General features: G+C 46.1%; 1 protein-coding gene and 1 long non-coding RNA gene across 10 annotated transcripts; both read right to left on the bottom strand.

Moving 5' to 3' along the window:
• Positions 1-3,826: 3,826 nt before the first annotated feature.
• LOC142904263 (uncharacterized) lies at positions 3,827-20,389 on the bottom strand. Of its 9 annotated transcripts, XM_076050231.1 has the most exons (7): positions 20,221-20,389; positions 19,733-20,056; positions 15,273-15,599; positions 7,646-7,807; positions 5,617-5,721; positions 5,494-5,516; positions 3,827-5,030 (listed from the first exon to the last, which is right to left on the bottom strand). In XM_076050231.1, exons 1-7 carry the CDS (start codon positions 20,255-20,257, stop codon positions 4,662-4,664), a joined length of 1,347 nt encoding a protein of 448 aa, XP_075906346.1. In that variant the 5' UTR covers positions 20,258-20,389; the 3' UTR covers positions 3,827-4,661. The 9 variants fall into 9 exon arrangements, 7 of the variants coding, with proteins under 7 accessions (XP_075906346.1, XP_075906351.1, XP_075906350.1 ...); XM_076050236.1 differs by lacking the exon at positions 15,273-15,599 and having other exon boundaries at positions 20,221-20,376; XM_076050235.1 differs by lacking the exons at positions 19,733-20,056; positions 20,221-20,389 and adding an exon at positions 15,672-15,782.
• LOC142904265 (uncharacterized) lies at positions 12,843-13,170 on the bottom strand. The gene is made up of 2 exons (XR_012929370.1): positions 13,101-13,170; positions 12,843-13,033 (listed from the first exon to the last, which is right to left on the bottom strand). It is a non-coding gene; the product is annotated as an uncharacterized LOC142904265 (long non-coding RNA).
• Positions 20,390-24,069: the final 3,680 nt, after the last annotated feature.

Genomic DNA, 24,069 nt, shown 5'->3' with positions numbered 1-24,069 from the left:
AGATGGTCCAGGATGGTTCTAAGAGCTAAACACCCTGGTGGTCCAGGGGTGGTTCTAGAGTGTTTCTAGAGTGCTTCTAGAGTGGTTGTGGATGGTCCAGGATGGTTCTAAGAGCTAAACACCCTGGTGGTTCTGGATGGTCCAGGATGGTTCTAAGAGCTAAACACCCTGGTGGGGCTTCAAAGACTTGGTTGCCACTTTGCTTCATTTTCCATTGACATTCCAGCAACATGTTTCCTCCAGGATATCCCAGGATAGAGTGTTTCCTCCTATGAGGAAGCTCACCAGAACACTGCATCCATCTGCTGCTGCTCCGCTACCCCCCGCTCTGGCACACTGTATACAACCCACTGTGGCCCACTGGGTCGGCGGTGCCAAAGGGAGGTCGGACTCTCGGGGCCTCTGGCCTCTGGTCTCCATGCTTAACGAGGTCGTTGGTAGGGTCAGAGCAACTTTGCGCGGACACTGCCGTCCTTCACACTCAAAGCACTTTTCAACTCCGAGCCGCTCGGCTCTCAAGTGTTTTGTCCCGCCGTGTCCCGTCGATACCATCTCGTCTTTGACGTCGTTCAAGGCGGCGGCGGCGGTGGCGGTGATAAGACCTGAAAGAAGCCCTGTGGGCGAGCTGCCGGCCGTCTGATGGCTTTCCTCTTATCTCCACAGACACTTCCACAGCACAGCCTTTTTCAAACGGGCCAGACACTTTTAGGTTGTTTCTTTTTATTATATATATATATATATATACTTTCTGTAGAAGAAGAAAGAAAACTAAACTTTTACACTTCCCCTCGTCCTCTCGAGGAATTCCAAACATCTGGACCAGGATTATAAAAGGCCCTTTGAAGAAAATCAGCGTTTCATATCACAAAACGGTAATCAAGGTGAAAGTGTCCGAGGAGACACACAGTCGACTGACTGACTGATGCTGTGAAGTCATGAAAGGACCTCAGTCAAACACACACACACACACACACACACACACACACACACACACACACACACACACACACAGCATTTCCTCGTCTCGTTTTCCGCGATCGATTTTGGTCGTGCTGTCGTTTGTTTTTCTCCACTATTGTTTATCGCACTGGAATCGAGGTTTTCGGCCGCTGCACTCTGCCCCCTAGTGGCGGGTGCGTGCAACAACAGCAAACATCCAGCGTCTCCCCTGTGCGACTACAGGACATTTCTGTTGCCGGGGGCGACGTTTCCTCTGTGCGACGTATTGAACCAGCAGACCGTGGACTGTGGTGAACTCAGTGTCCCCGCCCCCTCTGTCTTCCGATTGGTCCACTGACTTTCACTTCCACACTCGCTCACCGGCAAAGAACGGTTCACGGTGCAAATGTTGTCATTGCCTTTTGCGAGTACTGGACGATCTCAGCTGTCAAGCTACAGCTCTGCATGGGGGAGGTTCTCATTAAGGGGGTCAAAGTTAACGCGTTATTAACGTGTTATTAAAGCGTTATTAAAGCGTTATTAAAGCGTTATTAACCAGTTATTAACTCAACGCCGCTTTATCGCAGACAATGTTTTTTTTTTTATCGCGCGATTAACGCTCACGGTGCTTTTTGAACCTTTGGCCGCTCCGTAGATTGTGGAAACGGGAAATGAATTGACTCGCAGCAGCACACAGTCACACGCTTGCAGACGGCTTGTAAACACAACAACAACAACAACAACAACAACAAAAAAAGAAAAAGACACATTCGCTGTACCGCAGGATTGAGTTTCCACCAGGAGTACGAGCGGTCTGACGTAGCGCTTGCCTGCGAAGCATGCAGCTGACGCCGAGAGCCCTCCGCGGCTCCGCCCCCTTCTAAAGTAAAGCAAACCACGTCGGGCGGTGTGGCACGGAGACCGCTGGCCGCGTCCGCCACACGCCAACCTTCAACAGCGGTGGCTAAATGTGGGTGTGGCTACGGCTTGCAGGCCATTGAATGTGGTGGAGGACGAGGGTCTGCGCGATATCATGTATATTGTACTGACTATGGAGGAATATGACGCTGACTGTGGATGACTATGGATGCTGAGCAGCTGTTAGAGGCTATACTGCCTGACTGCACTGTATCATTTGAGTCCTGCTCTGTATTGCACACTGCCCCCCGTTTAATGCACACTTATTATTTATTGTTTTGATTTAATTTAATTGATTATATGATACAAATTTTGGTAGTACTAGTAATGAATACTATGTAACGTTACAGTTCTGCCCATCTCTCATCTTTGTGTCACACCGTGGTGAGGTTTTGTCTCGTCTTGGGGTTTTGTCTCGTCATTTCCTGTTTTATTTTGACAACTTCCTCTCGTTCCACCCGTGTTCCACCTGTTCGTATGACCCAATTACCCATTGTTTCCAGCTGTGCCTTGTTACCTTGTGTGTTCAAATAGTCTGCGTTCCCCTTGTCTCGTGCCAGAGTGTCTTTGTCCGCCACGGCCAGCCCTGAACCCGGCCACAGCCACAGCCACAGCCACAGCCACAGCCACAGCCACAGCCACAGCCACAGCCACAGCCACAGCCACAGCCTTAAGAGGCCACAGTAAGACGGTTGTTCCTCGAAGTCGAGTGATTTTCTGTTAACGCTAAGTTTTGTTATAAGAATAGGATTTTATTTACTAGTTAGTAATTTTCCTCCTAGTGAGTGATTTTTTTGTTAAAACCTAGATTTGTTATGAGAGTATACTTTTGTTAGTCAGTCCTTTTCCCTCCATGCGAGTGATTTTGATTTTGTTGCCAGCTCAGTGAGAATAGTGTTCTTATAGCCTGTTCATTTGATCTCTCTGATCTGAGGACAAATTGCTTGTGAAATCAAGTTACTTTTCTGTTAAACCTCTGCGTCTGAGTCCTGCCTCAAGTCCCGGCCTGACACTTTGTTGGGCTTGAGTTTATAATTATTATTATTTATTTATTTATTTTTTTTAACCCTGTGCATCTTTTGTTTTGTTAGTAGTACTTGTCATTGCTCCAACACCAATAAACACGCTGCATTTGCGGAAAGCAGGTATTTGCCTATTCCCATGTTGATATGATTTAAAAAAAAAAGAAAAAAATCAGTTTACGGTAGATTTAGAGCAGGTAAAAAAAAATCTGATTAATTTGCGATTAATCGTGAGTTAACTATGGAAAAAAACATGCGATTAATCTGAAATTTTTTTAATCGGCTGACATCTCTAGTTCTCATCATTCATCTGAAGAAACCAACACGTCCAGTTCACACGTTGGACGTGCCGCTAATTCTAGTTTCAGCCGCTCTCTGTCGTCCGGAATCCATCACCTTCTGTTGACTTTGGAGAAGAGCAGGAAGCGACTGCTCAAAGCTGTAAAAACCACAGAAGAAGGAGAAGAAGAAGGAGAAGAAGCAATGATGAGCTGCTGCTCAGAGTGGGATTGAAGAAAAGACTCCGCTGACGTGCTTTCAAACATGGTCTTTGAAAACATGCAACCGCTGGAGTGGTGAAGTGGTTGTGTCTGTGCTGTTGAAGGGCCGCCCCCTTCGCAGCACAAGGTCCTCGCTGTGCCCACATGTGGTTTTCCTTTGTCAAACAGACTCGTGTCTGGTTCTGCAGCCACCTCGAGAGTGACTGCAGCTGCATGGTGGAGTGTTTGAGTCTGCCACTGGACGCCATCAAGCACACGGAACCCAGCGCTGCGCGACATTCCATCAAAAACTGCGCAACCACAAGTCATAAATTATTATATATCTTAAGAAATGATGTTGAAAAGAATATGCAAAATAATATAAATAGACAGTCCTGCAAGGTAATTCCTCAACGTTTGAAAATAAGCTTTAAAAAACTGCAACCAGATCAAATCAAGGCTTCAGACTTGCAACCAGACTATGCAGAGTTTAATTTGTACTCTAGTGGCTGCAGCAGCTTCATCTTTGATATGAAGGAAGTCATGACGCGGATCATCGTACGATGCAATCTGAGCTCCAAATATCTCCCTCACGTCTCTTTTGAGCATGCTGTGTTTTCTCTTGCAACCACAGAGGTCACTGTCATCGATGGACTCTTCTTGCATCCTCGCTGGCCTGGACTTCCACCGACTCCTTCCAAGGCAAGCTTCACTTCAAAAGCCTCCAACAATAAAAGAGTTCGGTCAAAGGGGCAACAAGGACGCTCTGACCCAGCAGCAAGTACCCGGTTGTCATGGCAACACAATCACACTCATTTACAGCCAGTGACTGAAACCTTTATTCAGGTGCTGGAGGAGAAACCAGAGGCACAGTCAGCAACAATCAACTGGAAGCAATGAGTTCACTGAGTTAAAAAGCAATGAGTTGAATCAGTTGTTCAGAACAGACAGAACCTTCTTTTAAATCCAATCCCAGTAAATACTATGACTATTACTACTATCACCAATACCAGTTGGTTTTCTGGTTGGAAAGCCCAGTGGGAAGAGTGACAAATGGCCTCGATTTGAAAGTCGAGCTAAACTTTAGTGGCAGCCAAACTTTTATGGCCGTTTTGACTCGAAATTAGACCAACTCAGACAAAATGAACCATTTTCTTTTACAGCACCAACACGGGTATTGGTATTATCAAGATTTGGATCCATACGCCTACCACGACTGTGCGGACTGCTGGAGAATGTGAGGGGGCCAAAGGCGATGAATGCAAACTCGGGGAGAAGGAACAAGTCACCTCTTGCGCCACCTTCAGTTGACTTGTGGTCGCTGGGCCAGTGAATAGATGTCGTCATTTCTGCTGCTGCTTTCAAACTGCTTGACTTCAGAGTACACAGGGTTCTTTGCCTGCCGAACTGAAGAGTACACCGGGTTGTTCGTCAGCTTCTCAAACTTCACTGAGGTGTACACAAGGTCATCCTGGGTGTCTGTGGTCCTCCTGCCCTCTGGAGCTGCTGCTGAACTGCACTCAGCAGTGGAAGTTGGACTCAGAGGGCAGAGTTTTGTACAGCTGGCATAGAGACTATGGTCTTCTTCTGCAGGGTTGTTGGACAGGGAGACGCCAGCAGGTCCACCTGTTGTCTGCTGGTCTTCAGGTCTGGTTCCATCGTAGTGGACCACCTTCAGTGGGGGAACAGGAGGAGACAGTTGGTGATGAAGAGGTGTTGGTGACGCTGAAGCTCAAGAAGGTTTGATGTCCCTGCTGAAGCTCTGTGACGCTGCTCTTTGACAAGGAAGGATTTTATTTTGAGGTGTTTCATGGACGGAGGGAGGAGCTTAAACAAGTGCGATGGTGTTTGATGCTGCAACCACACGCTGCGAAACCCTTTCATGCTCAGTTCCACCCTGAACACATCCTGCACAGCCTGCAGCTGGTGACTGGCTGGGTCCAGACTGTGAGTCTGCTGGATGGATCTTTCATTTCTCAAAGTTGTTGACTGGTGAAAAGGTCTGGCCAACACAGTGGAACTGGACTCAGTGGTAAAGTGCACTGTACATCTTACCAGGGTGATGGATGATAGATATTATTATTGTTCTATCAGTGGCAATGAATGAAGCCCAATTGCAGAGAAATGAATCTTACCTGTTGTTGTTCTTTTTCTTTTTCTAGAAAACAACGACGACAAATAACAACAACAACAACAACTTTGTCAGTCAGATGAAAGTGCACTGTTTCTGTCTCTCTGCGTGTGTTTCTGCATCTCACCCAGTTTTATCTTGGCTTTTTTCTTTTTGAGAAGCAACAGCAGCAGCGTCACTGTAGCCATGACGACGACGGCACTCGCAAGCAAGATTATTACTTTGACACTTCCTGTTTGAAAATAAAAAGAGGAAGTGTCACATCTGTGCAACACGCGCTAGCGGACGACTTTCTCTTTGCATCTTCTCTCGTTATTTTAGCATTATTCCTATTTTTAACATCACTTTTTGTATTTGGAGGGTATGTAAGTTAAAAAACACACACAAACAAATGCACAGCAACAATACAATGTATCATATGAAGAAGATAACAGAGGTCAATTGGAGGTCGGTCACTTTGTAAAGGTTGTGTAAAGGAAGCAGAAGTTGGTGTGCAAATCAGAGCTCTCACCACTCAGACTGAGTTCCTGCACCGTCGTTATCCTGCTGTTTGTGACGCACTGCGTGGAAAACTCTGAGACACCATCTGAACTGCTTGATGTGTCCAGAGAGGGAGAAGGAGAGAGAGAGGGAGAAGGAGAGAGAGAGAGAGAGGGAGAAGGAGAGAGAGAGGGAGAAGGAGAGAGAGAGCGGAGGGTGGCTGACAAGGTCGTCTGGACTGGGTCGGACTCTTCTAGAAGGAAGGAAGCATCGACTGGTGTTTCAGAGCATCTTGGAAAATGAAGGAATGCTTTGATGAAGGTGAGAAGAGTTTTTTAAAGATTAATTTCTTTGAAAGAAAAGTTTGAAGCTTCCAGACTGAGAGCTGCCACAGAGCCATCAGTAAATAATCAATTATGAAATAAACGTACTTCTTAGAACACGAACGTTGACCTCAATGAAGTCATCCCAGCCAAATCTCTTCACTCCACAGGAATATTTCCCAGCGTCTTCAATTTGGAGGTTTGTGAATCTCACTAACAATCCCTTGTCAGAGTTTGTTATTGATATTCGACCTTTACGTCGACTTTGTCCATAAGGAGACTGAACGATGATGTCTTCATCCTCTGTACATGGACTGTGACAGAGGTATTTATCATTACGTTTCACACCAAACAAAGTTTTCCAGCCTGAACAGAGGAACTCCACATCTTCTCCAACACGTCCAGTCACATTGAGGAGGCTCCCAAAGCTCACAGCTGCAGTGACAGAGAGAGGGAGGAGTCAACATCTAGTCTCACCTCTGAGTCAACAACACACCAATGGTTGTCAAGTATAAAGATTATTAGATGGAAATAAATATAGAACAATGTAAATAAGTCAAAGACTCACCAGAGAGCAAACACAAGCTCACACACACTGTTTTCATGTTGATGAAGAATGAGGACAGTGAGACCACTTCCCTCATTGTCACCCTGTTCAACACTGAGACTACTCCCTTCCTTTACACACACACACACACACATACACAATTTTCTGGTCTCTTTGCGTGGTAGTTTTGGTGTCATCATCATTGGTTCCTCTCCTGTCTGTCTTCTTTCTTGTCGCTCGCTGATGAAAATGAGCTTTTGACAAGGAAAAAGGTGTGTGTGTGTGTGTGTGTGTGTGTGTTTGTGTGTGATGAGGATTAATTGGAAAGGGAAAGAAATGTATATAAAAAAGCTAAAGTGCTAATACCCTTGTGAGGTTTGTGTATTTCCTGCACTGTGAGGCAGCATTCATTTGTCTTATGAGACACACAAACACTCACACACACACACACACACACACACACACACACACACACACACACACACAGACATTCTCAGTGGCTCTGACCCAGTGGCTTCTTTCTGATCCTCCAGTGGATCCACAGCAGGAACGTCAGCAGGGCTGCTGCACACATGAGGCCTCTGAACACCCCCAGCAGCAGGCTGAGCACACTTCCTGTCCACACAACCAGCAGGAAGTTCAAGAAAGAAAATAGAAACAGTCACACCTCGCTAAAACACTCTGCACATCCGTCTGACTGCAAACTTGTCTTTGGAGGTTGTGCGTGTTTAAAAGTCAAGCACAGCAACAAATTGTAAAGGTTGTGTAAAGGAAGCAGAAGTTGGTGTGCAGATCAGAGCTCTCACCACTCAGACTGAGTTCCTGCACCGTCGTTATCCTGCTGTTTGTGACGGACTGCGTGGAAAACTCTGAGACACCATCTGAACTGCTTGATGTGTCCAGAGAGGGAGAAGGAGAGAGAGAGCGGAGGGTGGTTGACAAGGTCGTCTGGACTGGGTCGGACTCTTCTAGAAGGAAGGAAGCATCGACTGGTGTTTCAGAGCATCTTGGAAAATGAAGGAATGCTTTGATGAAGGTGAGAAGAGTTTTTTAAAGATTAATTTCTTTGAAAGAAAAGTTTGAAGCTTCCAGACTGAGAGCTGCCACAGAGCCATCAGTAAATAATCAATTATGAAATAAACGTACTTCTTAGAACACGAACGTTGACCTCAATGAAGTCATCCCAGCCAAGTCTCTTCACTGCACAGGAATATTTCCCAGTGTCTTCAATTTGGAGGTTTGTGAATCTCACAACCAAACACTTATCAGAGTTTGTTATTGATATTCGACCTTCACGTTGAGTTCCTCCATAAGGAGCCTGAACAATGATGTCTTCATCCTCTGTACATGGACTATGACAGAAGTATTTATCATTACGTTTCACACCAATCACAGTTTTCCAGCCTGAACAGAGGAACTCCACATCTTCTCCAACACGTCCAGTCACATTGAGGAGGCTCCCAAAGCTCACAGCTGCAGTGACAGAGAGAGGGAGGAGTCAACATCTAGTCTCACCTCTGAGTCAACAACACACCAATGGTTGTCAAGTATAAAGATTATTAGATGGAAATAAATATAGAACAATGTAAATAAGTCAAAGACTCACCAGAGAGCAAACACAAGCTCACACACACTGTTTTCATGTTGATGAAGAATGAGGACAGTGAGAGCACTTCCCTCATTGACACTGTTTAACACTGAGACTACTCCCTTCCTTTACACACACACACACACACACACACAATTTTCTGGTCTCTTTGCGTGATAGTTTTGGTGTCATCATCATTGGTTCCTCTCCTGTCTGTCTTCTTTCTTGTCGCTCGCTGATGAAAATGAGCTTTTGATAAGGAAAAAGGTGTGTGTGTGTGTGTGTGTGTGTGTGTGTGTGTGTGTGTGTGTGTGTGTGTGTGTGTGTGATTAGGATTAATCGGAAAGGGGAAAAAATGTTTTTAAAAAAGCTAAAGTGCTTGTGAGGTTTGTGTATTTACTGCACTGTTAGGCAGCATTCATTTGTTTATCACACACACACACACACACACACACACACACACACACACACACACACACACACATCACATCACATTTTAAAATAGTTGCTTTCATTTGAGGAGAATTTCAGGAAAAGTGGTTTCTCTCTTTTTTTCATTCTTCCACTTTGTGTCTTTAAGACTCTGAAAGAAACTTTTTGGATTGAATTTGGAGATTTTATATCACCTTGGTTGTGCTTCATCCAGTGCGACTGAAGAAGAAGAAGAAAAGTGAGGGATGAAGCAGCAGCTTGTTTTTCCCAGTTTATTGTTGGCAGCGGGCCGAGGACAACACTCACCCTGCCCTCCCACTCCTTCTCCCAGCACCCCTCAATACTTGGGTCACTGTGGACCTCTTGAAGAAATAAAGTGTCCACGTGCTTTCTTCTTGTTCCCTGGCTCCATTCACATTCAGCGTTCCAATTCTAAAAACATCCACGTTTGGGATTAAAGAATAAAAAGCAGAAAAGTTTTAAAATAAAAGCACAGATAAAAATAAAATCCCTGTCATCATTTTAAAAATGAATTTCTTTTCGGACTCGTATAAGGTGCTTCTTTAACTGGAAAATTTCTTGTTCTGTTCTGATGAGGCTTTGTTTTTCACAATGAGTTTGGCAGACAGGAAGAAGGTGACTTTGTGTAGGAAGTGCATTTCAAAGTTAAGGTTTTTAACCCCCTTTGTTTTTTGGCAAAAAACTTTTTATCATCTTTGCTGAATAAAAATGTTTCTCTCTATTAGCTCGAGGTGTTGTTAAACCTATTGGTGCCACTGTTACTGCTGTCTTCAGCAGCAGCTCCAACCCCCAGTCTACCAGTTTTCCCTCCCCCCTCACTTGACACTGTTTGTTTCCTTCAGTTCCTTCAGTTCTCCATTCCACTGTTTCACCCAGACCATCAGTCTGTTCAGCCACACCACCCAGTGCTTCAAACACACCTCCACCCACTATCATGTCCTCTGAAGGATTCTTTTCTTTTCTTTTCCCCTCACCTGATTCTTCCACCTCACCCTTATGTAACCCGGTTAGAAATATTTAAATAACCTCATACTATTTAGATTTTTTTTTTTTTTTTTTTTTTTTTTTTTTTATGGGATTAAAAAGGTTGTTTTCCAGTTATTTTTGTTAAAATGTTTAGAAGACGTTTTAACGATTTGTTTGTTTATTGTGTCGCAAAGAAGAAATGTAAACCGTCTGAATCAGCAGTTAGGGGGTTAACAATCACCGGCCGGAACGGTACTTAAGAGGCAGGTGTGTTCGGCCGGTGGGGGGGACGAGTGGGACCGACGGAGCGGAGGAGGAAGCGCGAGACCTTCGGGGAGTGGTCAACCCGGTCTCTCCCCCCAAACTGCAGCCTGTTTGAGTGAACTACTCAAACAAAGACCCAACGAAAACGAAGGAAAACTAGCAGCTAACTCAGCAGCTAGCAGTTCGCACACTCGGCGGAAGCTAGCCACCCGCTAGCTGTAGCGGCGGAGATCGTGGGACGTGAAGCGCAGCATGCGGCGGACGAGCGCCACATCGTCGCTGGTTGGCGGGTCTTCGGACGCCCGGGCCGGTCGGTTTCCTCAAGTTTTATCCATTGGTTTCAACCGTGACGGTGGACCCCCGGTCGATTTGGATAAAGGTACCGTTTACATTTATTTTTTTGTCCAATTGCCCAGTTGTGGGCGAAGCACGACGCTGAAGTTGGCACCACATTCGCCGCGGTGATTTCTTTGGTTTCGATTCCACCTTGGAAAAAAAAAAAAAAAAAATCCGCTATTTGACCACTAGATGGCTGTGCTTATCCCAACACTGTTCAACATATAAAATTCAGCGAATCATTGTATCTCGATTGAGGTAGATTTTTGACTAAATTAGACGGTACAAATTGAGATGTGATGTGTCATTGGCCTTTTGGGGGGATTTAAAGTCGGCAACTTTGCCGTTCACAGTATGTTTTTTTCATCTTTGACAAGGATTATTTCAAAAAAAAATTATACAGTAAAATTAAAGTCCCCCCAAAAGGCCAAAAATGATTTACCGTGAAATGTCTCAACTGATTGTGAGAATAGAGCTCTCTGGCGTTCCAATGATACCTCACTTGTCAAATATTACTGTATAGATTTTGTAATAATCATGAACAAAAATGAGAAATACAGTAATGTGAATGACAACGTTGCCTACTTTGGAGTCCACCCAAAAGGCCAAAAATGATTTTCCGTGAAATGTCTCAGCTGAATGTGAGAATAGAGCTCTCTGGCTTTCCAATGATACCTCACTTGTCAAATTGTACTGTACAGATTTTGAAATAATCCACTTGAAAAATGAAAAATATCGTCATGGCAATGGCAAAGTTGCCTACTTTGAAGTCCCCCCAAATGGGTAAAAATGATTTCCCGTGAAATGTCTCAGCTGATTGTGATAGTAGAGCTCTCAGGCTTTCCAATGATACCTCACATGAGCATTTCTACTGTATAATTTAGTCAAAAATCGACCTCAACGGCTGTGCCGGCTGTAACTGCACTGCATCATTTTCAAGCGCGACCCGGCACGCCAGACGAACCGCTTTTATTTTACACACGTTTATTTAGAGGCGGTCTTACATACTACTGTTCCAAATACATAAGATTGTAACATGACTGAATGGAAGCCAATAAGTAACCTCGATGAAAGACAAAGTAATAAAAGTGTTGAACATTTGCTACAACATTATTGTCGTAGCAAACTCGTAGCAAGCTCAAGTTAGCGAGAGCTGCTTTAAAAAGTGCCGTCTTAGTGTGGTGTGTGGGCCCACAAGTGTTTTTTGGTTTTTGGTTTTTGTTTTTGTTTTTTTAGATGGTGAATTGATTGAGAGTGGAGTTTTCTGAAGTGCTTATGGTTTACCCCGGAAGGAAAGGGGACATCTTGTGTTATAAAACTTGACTAATTATTCCTGTTTTAGTTTTCATCTCTTTCTTTATTGTTCTTGGTCAATAATTGAGAACTTTATTTATGAAGTCTTTGTGCTTTGTACTTCGTACTTGTGTTTTGCAGTGAACAGTGTGTTTTACAGGTGAGCTCTATAAGCTTTAAACAGGTTAATAGGTTCTGTACCTTCTAGTTGTAATATGTAAGTAGAAGAGAATTAAATATTTAAATATAAATAAATAAATAAAATATTCATTTTAATATTAATTAAAGAGAAATCCAAAATATAAAAGAGTATATAAGAACAAATATACTAAAAGAACCCAAAAGCCCTGCCCTCATTGATTGGGGGGAGCGCTACACTTACCTCATCTGCTTCCAACACCCCACCATTTTCCCTCACCCCACCCGATTCCTTCACCTCACCCGTCTCCCCTCCCTGTCTCTCCCAACTCACCCTCTTCCATCTCCTCGACCTCTCCACCTTTATTCTCTCTCACCTCCTGCTCCTTCGCTCCGGGCGGGGACGGGCTTTCCGCTCGAAGCTGCCGCACCGCCGACCCAACCCGTCGCGTCAGAACCCGCCCGGTTCGGACAGGCTCTGATGAGGTGTCCCTCCGCCTCGAACAGCCTGTTCACCGGCACCCTGGTCTCCACCAGCAGCTTTACCTGCTCCACCCTCTCTAAAAACAGGACCACAGTTGGGTTCCGGCGGTTCCATTCCGGCTGCTGATTTGACCGAGCTGTGTCCGATCCGCTCCCCCACGGCTAACCCTACGTCCTCCACGTTGCACGAGGAGCCGGCACCTAGCTTGATGCCGTGCTTCCTCGACAGGGAGGAGAACCCTGCAGCCGCCATGACGGCGCACCTGGTCTCCTCCTCCTCCCGACCAGACAGCGTCTGGCCGCAAAACACCACAAAACAAACACTAAAACTAAACTAACTCACACTAAAATAAACTACACTGATGCACAAAACAAACCACCAAAGTGTAAAGAATAGAATAAAGTTGTAGGTAGCACAATCGCTTCCAAGTTTCTCTCTCCCTCTCACGCTCCTTCCGCTCAGAAGAAGAAGAAGAAGAAGCAACAAGAGAAACTTTATTGGTCACATTGCCAGTGAACAGGGACAATCAGCTGCATGTCTCCTCCTCTGAGGATGGAGGCTGGTGGTGGTGGTGCAGATCTTCAGGGACTCTGACGGGACCACAAGGAGGCTCCAGGAGAAAGTTGCTCCAGGTTGATTGGCGGCTCCTCGGCTCCGCCCCCCCCCCAGGACCTGGGGACGCCACAGAACAGACGCACACAGCAGACACACACACACAGACATTCTCAGTGGCTCTGACCCAGTGGCTTCTTTCTGATCTTCCAGTGGATCCACAGCAGGAACGTCAGCAGGGCTGCTGCACACATCCTGTCCACACAACCAGCAGGAAGTTCAAGTGTTGCAGCCGTTATTGGTACGCCGAGTGCGTAACGTTGGATACATTTTTGCTTATTATTGAAAATTTGAAAATGTTTATTAGTCGGAACTGAGCCCTATTATTATTATTGTTGTTGTTGTTATTGTTCCCATTATATTTTGTTGTTTGTTTTTTGTTTATGTCGAGAGGGTAGGGCTGGACGATAATTCAATAACACTATACATCGATCGATAGACGTGTGCTGCGATAGGAAAAAAAGAGAGCACGCTAAAAAGTTTGATAGAAAAAGTTTCACTTCCTTTTTCATCATAGCCAATCATGTAGCTTAATATTACGGTCATTTCTTCGTCCAACCAATCGCAAACACAGACCCAGGTACGCTCCGTCACCAAGCCCCGCCCCTCTCAAACCACAGCAGAGAGCACCTGTAGAAAGATGCCGCAGCGAGGAGAGGCGGAGGAAATCGTCCCGAAAGGTTTCAGTAGCTCACCGGCACGGCAATATTTTGCCTTTTTCAAGTCCGACTAAAATCAAACTGCGGTCGTTGTTTTACCTCCTCAACCAGTCGCATCCCACAGCAGGAATACGAGCTGTGTCGCCCGCGCCACGGCTCCACGTCGGAGGAGGAGGAATCCGCCGCCAGCGCCAGCACCGAGCATGTGAAGCAGACCAAACTGGACTTCTTGCAGTAAATACGACAAAGCGTCCAAGCGGCATGAGGACATCACCCATGCACTGACTGCGGGACCTGCTGCCAGTAACCACCGTTGGAAAGCTTGGCTTCAAACTGCTTCTCGCCACTCCTGACCCGCGACATGAAGTTCCCGGCCGCAAGTATTTTTCAAACAGCTCTTCCTCGTCTGTACAACGAGTGCAGGGAATCAGTGCAAAACTAGCTGTTTTCCGTTTCTCTCTACGCCACAACGTCGGACCTCTGGTCGAGTTGCACGTTCGAGCCCGACCTCAGCCTCTTTTTTTAAAAAAAAAAAGATGAATGAATAAATAAATAATAAAATAAATAATTCAGGTGTGTTTAAAAAAGGTGGTTGAATAAAAGTTTGAATTTGAATGCAGTGCTCGTGTGTTCTTTATTAAAAGTCGGGAATGAAGTAATAGTATAAAACATTCAGCGCTGCAATTAAAATACGTTTTTTTAATAATTAAGCCATTACGTTTAATTAATAAATACGTTTTATTTAATAATTATCGATATCGATCAATATGATTTTTTTTTATATCGATATGCTTTTTTTCTATATCGTCCAACCCTACGAGTGGGCGTGTTGTGTTGGTCAACAGGTGACTTTTTAGGTCAGGTGATTACTCGGTGGGGCCGTGTGGAAATACTAAATGTTTGGTTGGAAGCGGCGGTTAAAAACAGTTTGTTTTTTTTTTACCACGTCCGTGATGCTTAATTTGCCTTAAAGATTTTTCTGTTTAACTTTGGACATTCTTATAATTTTGAAAGTCTTTTTGTGAAAACTAATAAGAAGAAATTAAAACATATGATTTTTCAAAGTCCGGCTTTTCGCTTTGACGACCGAAAGCCGACACATCAAGAAAGAAAATAGAAACAGTCACACCTCGCCAAAACACTGCACATCCGTCTGACTGCAAATTTGTCTTTGGAGGTTGTGCGTGTTTAAACGTCAAGCACAGCAACAAATTGTAAAGGTTGTGTAAAGGAAGCAGAAGTTGGTGTGCAGATCAGAGCTCTCACCACTCAGACTGAGTTCCTGCACCGTCGTTATCCTGCTGTTTGTGACGGACTGCGTGGAAAACTCTGAGACACCATCTGAACTGCTTGATGTGTCCAGAGGGGGAGAAGGAGAGAGAGAGAGAGAAGGAGAGGAAGAATGAGAGGGAGAGAGAGAGCGGAGGGTGGTTGACAAGGTGGACTGGGTCGGACTTTTCTAGAAGGAAGGAAGCATCGACTGGTGTTTCAGAACATCTTGAAAAACAGGAGGACGATCTTTTGATGAAGGTGAGAAGAGTTTTTTAAAGATTAATTTCTTTGAAAGAAAAGTTTGAAGCTTCCAGACTGAAAGCTGCCACAGAGCCATCAGTAAATAATCAATTATGAAATAAACTCACCTTCTCGAACTTGAAGATTCACCTCAATGAAGTAACCCCGGCCAAGTCTCTCCACTCTACAGTAATATTTCCCAGCGTCTTCAATTTGGAGGTTTGTGAATCTCACAAACAAATCCTCACCATAGTTTGTTATTGATATTTGACCTTTACGTCGACTTTGTCCATAAGGAGCCTGAACAATGATGTGTTCACTCTCTGTACATGGACTGTGACAGAAGTATTTATCATTACGTTTCACACCAATCACAGTTTTCCAGCCTGAACAGAAGAACTCCACATCTTCTCCATCACGTCCAGTGACATTGAGGAGGCTCCCAAAGCTCACAGCTGCAGTGACAGAGAGAGGGAGGAGTCAACATCTAGTCTCACCTCTGAGTCAAAAAAATAAGTCAGACTCACCAGAGAGCAAACACAAGCTCATACACACTGTTTTCATGTTGATGAAGAATGAGGACAGTGAGACCACTTCCCTGATTGACACCCTGTTCAACACTGAAGCTCCTCCCTTTCTTCACACACACACACGCACACAATTTTCTCTTCTCTTTCCCACGATATTTTTGGTGTCATCATCATTGGGTTCCTCTTCTGTCTTTCTTCTTTCTTGTCGCCAGCTGATACCTGCAGCATAGTCTTTCAAAAGTCCTCCTCCAGCTCGATATCTTCTTTGTACTCGGACATGTAGAGGGCTGAGAAGAACTGTGTGGCTCTGCTCCTGATCTCCTGGGGCTCGGTCAGCTCCTGCCCGCTCTCCATCAACAGGCAGTGGATGGCCTTGTGCTGTCCGTTCTTCTTCTCTAGGCCGAAGAAGTAGCCAGAGGGAGCATCCATCTCCGAGATGTTCTGGATCCGGGACCGGACCAGCGCCCCCTGTACCCTTGAGTCCAGCAGGCTAGCTAAGGCCGTTTTTTGGGGGGAGTTGAGGACTTCAATGTGTCCTCCATTTCCTGTAGAATAGCCAAGCGCTTCTAATTCCACTATTTCACTCTCCAGGTCTTTGATTGATCTACATGTATACTGTGTGACATTGAGAGTGTACTGCTGGCAGAGTAGTTTAATTTGTACTTTTCCATGGTCCCACCACTGGCTAAGACTACTAAAATCAGATATTTGATTTTTAAAACCACACCAGAAAAATTTTAAAACTTCTTTAAAACCTTTATCTAAAATCAAAGCAGAATTAAAATGCCAGTAGGCGCTCTTTGGTAAAATATTTTTTAGTATGACATCACATAAAACCAGAGAGTGATCAGAAAAACCAGATGGCACAATCCTACAATCTTTAAAAACATTAAAATGATGCTTAAAACAATAAAACCTGTCTAACCTCGCTAGAGAGACCCCGTTCTCTCTCAGGTGGGACCAGGTGTACTGACGACAGTCTGCATGCATACTCCTCCACACATCCACCAGGTCATGGGAGTAGCTGCTTCAGAGTGTGCTGGGGAGCTGGATGTGGCTCTGCGTGGTTGCGGTCTAAAAACTCATCTTCAGTACAATTAAAATCCCCGCCCAAAATTAAATAATCCTCCGAGCCGCAGCTGTTTAATTTATTATTAACAATTTCTAAAAACCTCTTCCTCTCTGCTCCATGGTTTGGTGCATAAATGTTCATAAAAACCAGATTAAAACTGTGGAGCTTGGCTCTGACCAGTAGGCATCTCCCCTTCACCACCTGCTCTACCTCCACAGAGGATGGAGAGAACCTCTTAGAGAGGAAGATGCCCACTCCTCCACTTGCTGTGGTGTTGTGGCTTAAAAACATCCTGCCCTCCCACTCCTTCTCCCAGCACCCCTCAATACTTGGGTCACTGTGGACCTCTTGAAGAAATAAAGTGTCCAAGTGCTTTCTTCTTGTTCCCTGGCTCCATTCACATTGAGCTTTCCAATTCTAAAAACATCCACGTTTGGGATTAAAGAATAAAAAGCACAAAAATTAAAAAATAAAATCAAAGATAAAAATAAAATCCCTGTCATCATTTTAAAAATGAATTTCTTTTCGGACTTGTACAAGGTGCTTCTTTAACCTGAAGATTTCTTATTCTGTTAAATCTGATGAAGCTTTGTTTTTCACAATGTGTTTGGTAGACAGGAAGAAGGTGACTTTGTCTGGGACTGTTTGTTTCCTTCAGTTCTCCATTCCACTGTTTCACCCAGACCATCAGTCTGTTCAGCCACACCACCCAGTGCTTCAAACACACCTCCACCCACTATCATGTCCTCTGAAGGATTCTTTTCTTTTCTTTTCCCCTCACCTGATTCCCCTCCCTGACTTCCTAACTCACCTGTGCCTCCCAACTCACCCTCTTCCATCTCCTCGACCAAAACACGACAAAACAAACTCAACTAACTGACACTAAAATAAACTACACTAATGCACAAAACAAACCACCAAAGTGTAAAGAATAGAAAAGGTTGTAGGTAGCACAATCGCTTCCAAGTTTCTCTCTCCCTCTCACGCTCCTTCCGCTCAGAAGAAGAAGAAGAAGCAGCAGCAAGAGAAACTTTATTGGTCACATTGTCTGTTACAGCCCCGGCTCGCAGGGGAAAAGGGAAGTAACACAAAATCCAGGTGTTAAGGTAAAGTCAATTTATTGCGCCCTGTTTTGGAAAAATAAAGGGGAAAAAAACACCAAACAAAAACTGAACTCGGGGAGAGGGCCGATGGGTGCTGGTTAAATCAAAAACTGAAGATAACATAAAGAGGACTCTACGAGCTGGAACTATTATTCTGAAAATCAGCAAGTTAAAGAACAGAAAGAGAAAGCAAAAAGGCTCTTCTATTACGGCAGTCTAAAAACCAAAACTACAATGAGGAGTCAGGCGCAGGGAAGGCCTTGGTGGATTGGAGAGCTGAACCTCCTCAGCGCTGCACCAATCAGAGGGGAGAAGAGGCGGAGCAGTGCCTACAGGGCCAGGGTGCAGATCTTTTGGAAAGAGCAAACACACAAACGGACAAGCAACTATGGCCGTAACATTGCCAGTGAACAGGGACAATCAGCTGCATGTCTCCTCCTCTGAGGATGGAGGCTGGTGGTGGTGGTGCAGATCTTCAGGGACTCTGACGGGACCACAAGGAGGCTCCAGGAGAAAGTTGCTCCAGGTTGAGTGCCGGCTCCTCGGCTCGATCCAAACAATCCAAACTGCTTGATGTGTCGAGAGAGGGGGAAGGAGAGAGAGCGAGAGAGGCTGAAGGAGAAGGAGAGAGAGAGGCTGAAGGAGAAGGAGAGAGAGCGAGAGTGGCTGAAGGAGAGGGAGAGAGAGAGGCTGAAGGAGAGAGAGAGGCTGAGGTAGAGAGAGAGAGAGAGGCTGAAGGAGGAGAGAGAGCAAGAGAGGTTGAAGGAGAAGGAGAGAGAGCGAGAGTGGCTGAAGGAGAGAGAGAGGCTGAGGTAGAGAGAGAGAGAGAGGCTGAAGGAGGAGAGAGAGCAAGAGAGGTTGAAGGAGAAGGAGAGAGAGAGGCTGAAGGAGAAGGAGAGAGAGCGAGAGAGGCTGAAGGAGAAGGAGAGAGAGAGGCTGAAGGAGAAGGAGAGAGAGCGAGAGTGGCTGAAGGAGAGGGAGAGAGAGAGAGAGAGGCTGAAGGAGAGGGAGAGAGAGAGGCTGAAGGAGAAGTAGAGAGAGAGAGAGAGGCTGAAGGAGAAGGAGAGAGAGAGGCTGAAGGAGAAGGAGAGAGAGCGAGAGAGGCTGAAGGAGAAGGAGAGAGAGAGGCTGAAGGAGAAGGAGAGAGAGCGAGAGTGGCTGAAGGAGAGGGAGAGAGAGAGAGAGAGGCTGAAGGAGAGGGAGAGAGAGAGGCTGAAGGAGAAGTAGAGAGAGAGAGAGAGGCTGAAGGAGAGGGAGAGAGAGAGGCTGAAGGAGAGAGAGAGAGAGAGGCTGAAGGAGAGGGAGAGAGAGAGAGAGAGGCTGAGGTAGAGAGAGAGAGAGAGGCTGAAGGAGGAGAGAGAGCAAGAGAGGCTGAAGGAGAAGGAGAGAGAGCGAGAGAGGCTGAAGGAGAAGGAGAGAAAGCGAGAGTGGCTGAAGGAGAGGGAGAGAGGGAGAGAGAGGCTGAAGGAGAGAGAGTGAGAGAGGCTGAAGGAGAGAGAGAGAGAGAGGCTGAAGGAGAGACAGCGACAGAGGCTGAAGGAGAGAGAGAGGCTGAAGGAGAAGGAGAGAGAGAGGCTGAAAGAGAGAGAGAGGCTGAAGGAGAAAGAGAGAGAGAGGCTGAAGGAGAGAGAGCGAGAGAGGCTGAAGGAGAGAGAGCGAGAGAGGCTGAAGGAGAGAGAGAGAGAGAGGCTGAAGGAGAAGGAGAGAGAGAGGCTGAAGGAGAAGGAGAGAGAGAGGCTGAAGGAGAGAGAGAGGGAGAGGCTGAAGGAGAGAGGGAGAGTGGAGGGTGGTTGATTAATTTCTTTGAAAGAAAAGTTTGAAGCTTCCAGACTGAAAGCTGCCACAGAGCCATCAGTAAATAATCAATTATTAAATAAACTTACTTTGTAGAACTTGAACATTGACCTCAATGAAGTCATCCTGGCCAGATCTCTCCACTCCACAATATTTCCCAGCGTCGTTGGTTTGGAGGCTTGTGGATCTCACAAACAAACCCCGATAACCGTTTGTTCTTGATGTTCCACCTTCCTGTTGAGTTCCTCCATAAGGAGACTGAACGATGATGTCTTCATCCTCTGTACAGGGACTGTAACAGAAGTATTTATCATTACGTTCCGCACCAATCAAGGTGTCCCAGCCTGAACAGAGGAACTCCACATCTTCTCCAACACGTCCAGTCACATTGAGGAGGCTCCCAAAGCTCACAGCTGCAGTGACAGAGAGAGAGAGAGGAGTCAACATCTAGTCTCACCTCTGAGTCAACAACACAAGGACCATTGGAGAGTAGAAGCACTGTTGTCTGACCAGAATGAGGGTTAAACTCTGAATGGATGGAAAGATGGAAGATACTGAAAAAATAAGTCAGACTCACCAGAGAGCAAACACAAGCTCACACACACTGTGTTCATGTTGATGAAGAATGAGGACAGTGAGAGCACTTCCCTGATTGACACCCTGTTCAACACCGAAACTACTCCCTTCCCTTTCAAACACACATGTACACAACTTTCTCTTCTCTTTTCCACGATAGTTTTGGTGTTATCCTCATTGGTTCCTCTCCTGTCTGTCTTCTTTCTTGCTATGAAAATGAGCTTTTGACGCCACGCTGGTTATTTTTTTGACAAGGAAAAAGTTGTGTGTGTGTGTGTGTGTGTGTGTGTGTGTGTGTGTGTGTGTGTGTGTGTGTGTGTGTGTGTGTGTGTGTGTGTTCCTCGCCACAGGCGGGTTTCAGATTCGGCAATGGGCAAGCAACAACTCAACTGTCACCGCTCATCTACCTCCTGCTGCACGCTCCAAGTGCGTAGAGCAACGACTAGAAGGGAAAAGCCTGGATCTTGAAGAGCAGTGCTGGGCCTCCGGTGGCAGTGTCTGACCAACCAACTCAGCTTCACAGCCAAGCCTCCAGAGAGCTCATTATTGGAGATGTCTTATTGTCACTCCATCATTCCACTTCAGGGTGATAGGGCACCACCCCAGAAACCCCCTCACTGAATTTCAGGAAATTCTGATGGAGCATTTCAGAATAAAGCTCATCCAAAAATGTACATTTTTTTCTGTGTATTATTCTGGATTTCAGATGAAAATATTTGGAGAATTCCTAATTGTCACGTCAGTATTCCACTTCAGAGTGCTAGGGCACCACCCCAGGAACCAGGATTTATTTGACTTTGTGAAAAATTTGCGGTTCATGTAAATACTTTGTGGAATACATAAGATATTTATAGTGTTATTGTGTATTAAAGTTGACTATTGTTCACTGTTTTTGGTCTGTTTTATTAATTTGTCATTGCAACTTTTAGGTTAAATAAATCTTCTTGCTCTTGAAAGGAAAACCAGCAATGAGGGACGGAGCCGCCTCCTCAGCCACACCCACTGCCATCACCACACCACCCCTCACCCCATCACCTCCTCATGTGTTGGCTTGAGCTGTGGCTGTGGCTCCCAGGAGCAGCTGAGTGCACCAGGTGAAGGTGGTCTACAAAGCAAGGAGCTGCTCACTGGAACCAAGGACCAGGGCAGAAACCAGTGTGAAAAACCCCTCCCAGGAGAAGCACCGCCAGGACGACTCTGGCTGAGAAACACAGCACTGCCAGCAGAAAGACTGCAGTGACAATACAAGCTTGACTCAAATGAGGAAGAAGGAGGCGGTGAGTTTCGTTGTGAGTCGATGGTTGGGATCGTTGTTGTTGTTGCTGGGGGGGGATTTTGGTGAATGAGTTTCAGGGAATCTCAGTCATTTCCCCAGGTCTGCCAGTAGCTGCCAGTCATTCGCTGCTCCCAGGAGGCCTGTTTGGGCTTTCAGTGCCTCCTATGCCATTCTGCTCGTCGGAGGGTCAGCACCTTCTTCTTGAGGACACTACGTAGTACTGCCAGTCCTGGCTTCTCGTCTTTGCTCGCCCCCCTTGAACTGCCTCTTTAATGCTCGGAGCTCCTGTCGTAGCTGTGAGCTCTTTTCTGCCCTGCGGTTCTTGGAGGACTGGTTTGTAACAGCGCGCTGCTCCGCTGAACCAAACCTTTCCGTGGCAATGCTGATGACCATAGTTGCCATTGTTTGTAGCTTCCTGTCTGCCCCTCCCTTCACGGTAGCTTCCAGGATACCATCCATGTCATCGTCAAATTGCTGCCACTCTCTCCCTTTGCTGGCTGGAGGCCACTTAACGCGCCGTTGGTGTTGTGGGATGCCTGGCGCTTGTACTTTCCGAGCTTGGAGGTTCTGGGCGCTGTGGGCTGACTCCTGGCCTGGCTCCGCCTGCGTCTCACCAAGGTCCTCTGGGAGCGTGGGGGTTCTGAGCACTACGGGGTGCGACCCGGCCCTGTTCCTCCTGCATCTCTCTGAGGCTGTTCCTTGAGCGCTGCTCTGGCTGCACCTTCACCAAACATCCCATCTTGGTCTGGTGGATCTTCAGACCCCGTGGGTTTTTGCAGCTTTTACCGCATACACATACGGCATTCGTTTGCGTGGGTCGTTGCCTGGTTGACTGTCCATTCGGGGTGCTCATTCTCCCCCCCCTCTCGGGCTCCCCTGGGGGGGTGTTTCTCTCGGACTTTCTGTAGCTGAGTTAGGGTTCTTCCTCACGGAAGATGCAGGTCGGGTTGCTGGCCCTTCCTGTCCCGGTTTCCGTTTTTCCGCGCTGTCCGCTGTCTCTCCAAGTTGTCTCCACTCTATTCATGGTCGTCACTGGCCAAGCCAGAATAACATGATTGTTGCAGACATCTAATGATGCAATTTCTTGGACACATCCTCAGTGATAGTATTTAGTCATGGTTCCTCAGTGTCCAGCCCCCCCGTCAGCAGACCGTGGACTGTGGTGAACTCAGTGTCCCGCCCCTCTGTCTTCTGATTGGTCCGCTGACTTTCACAACCACACTCGCTCACCGGCCAGAACGGTTCACGTTGCAAATGTTGTCATTGCCTTTGCAAGTACTGGACGATCTCAGCTGTCCATCTACAGCTCTACATGGGAGAGGTTGACGGAGCAGTGGCACTGACTTTAATGTCGAGAGAGGGAGAGAGAGAGAGAGAGAGAGAGGGAGAGAGAGAGAGAGAGGGAGAGGGAGAGGGAGAGAGAGAGAGAGGGAGAGGGAGAGAGAGAGAGAGAGAGAGACGTCTGGACTCCTCTAGAAGGAAGGAAGCATTGACTGGTGTTTCAGAGCATTTTGGAAAATGAAGGAATGATTTGATGAAGTTGAGAAGAGTTTTTTAAAGATTAATTTCTTTGAAAGAAAGGTTTGAAGCTTCGAGACTGAAAGCTGCCACAGAGCCATCAGTAAATAATCAATTATGAAATATACTTACTTTGTAGAACACTGTAGAACATTGACCCTGACGCTGAGAACCGGCACCGGCAGAGTGAGGAGCTCTGCCTGTGTGCTGAGCAGTGGCACCAAGTGGGACTGCGTGGCTCCTGGATAATGTGTGGAAACCCCTGAGTGTGTGCCAGAGGAGGAGCTCGGGGGGAGGGGGGGGGGGGGGATCAGACCAGTGTCATCCCACCTCAGCGAGTGTGGAGCCATGTTCCAGCCCGATAAACATTAGCAGCACCAGCGACTGTTTCTTTTTATTCTCCAGCTTTTAGTCGTTGGACTTTCAGATCTCTCGGATTCAGCTGCAACTGATTTTATAACATTATTTCCTTTTATATTGTATTAAATAGGGGTGAAAAAGCCCATTTCTTTCTGGCAAGTATCAATCTGTCTCCCACCACCGATTGGCTGCGTGTGTTGCTTCCCACTGCGTGGAAAACTCTGAGACACCATCTGAACTGCTTGATGTGTCCAGAGAGGGAGAAGGAGAGAGAGAGGGAGAAGGAGAGAGAGAGAGAGAGGGAGAAGGAGAGAGAGAGAGAGAGGGAGAAGGAGAGCGGAGGGTGGTTGACAAGGTCGTCTGGACTGGGTCGGATTTTCTAGAAGGAAGGAAGCATCGACTGGTGTTTCAGAACATCTTGGAAAATGAAGGAATGCTTTGATGAAGGCGAGAAGAGTTTTTTAAAGATTAATTTCTTTGAAAGAAAAGTTTGAAGCTTCCAGACTGAGAGCTGCCACAGAGCCATCAGTAAATAATCAATTATGAAATAAACTTACTTTGTAGAACTTGAAGATTCACCTCAATTAAGACATTCGTGAGAAGTCTCTTCACTGCACAGGAATATTTCCCAGCATCTTCAAGTTGGAGGTTTGTGAATCTCACTAACAATCCCTTGTCAGAGTTTCTTATTGATAT

This window comes from Nelusetta ayraudi, unplaced genomic scaffold (genome assembly GCF_046127955.1).
Source record: "Nelusetta ayraudi isolate G7.1 ecotype Tasmania unplaced genomic scaffold, CSIRO-AGI_Nayr_v1 ptg000126l, whole genome shotgun sequence".
NCBI classification, from domain to species: Eukaryota; Metazoa; Chordata; class Actinopteri; order Tetraodontiformes; family Monacanthidae; genus Nelusetta; species Nelusetta ayraudi.
This window is presented reverse-complemented; position numbering and strand designations above follow the sequence as displayed.

Bases quoted from the DNA above. Each gene is read 5' to 3' on its own strand.
- LOC142904263 (XM_076050231.1), bottom strand. From the start codon at position 20,257: ATGAACACAGTGTGTGTGAGCTTGTGTTTGCTCTCTG. The intron at 20,057-20,220 runs GTGAGTCTGACT...CTGTCACTGCAG, and splicing joins GAGCTTGTGTTTGCTCTCTG to CTGTGAGCTTTGGGAGCCTC. The intron at 5,517-5,616 runs GTGAGATGCAGA...GTTGTTTTCTAG, and splicing joins AAAAGCCAAGATAAAACTGG to AAAAAGAAAAAGAACAACAA.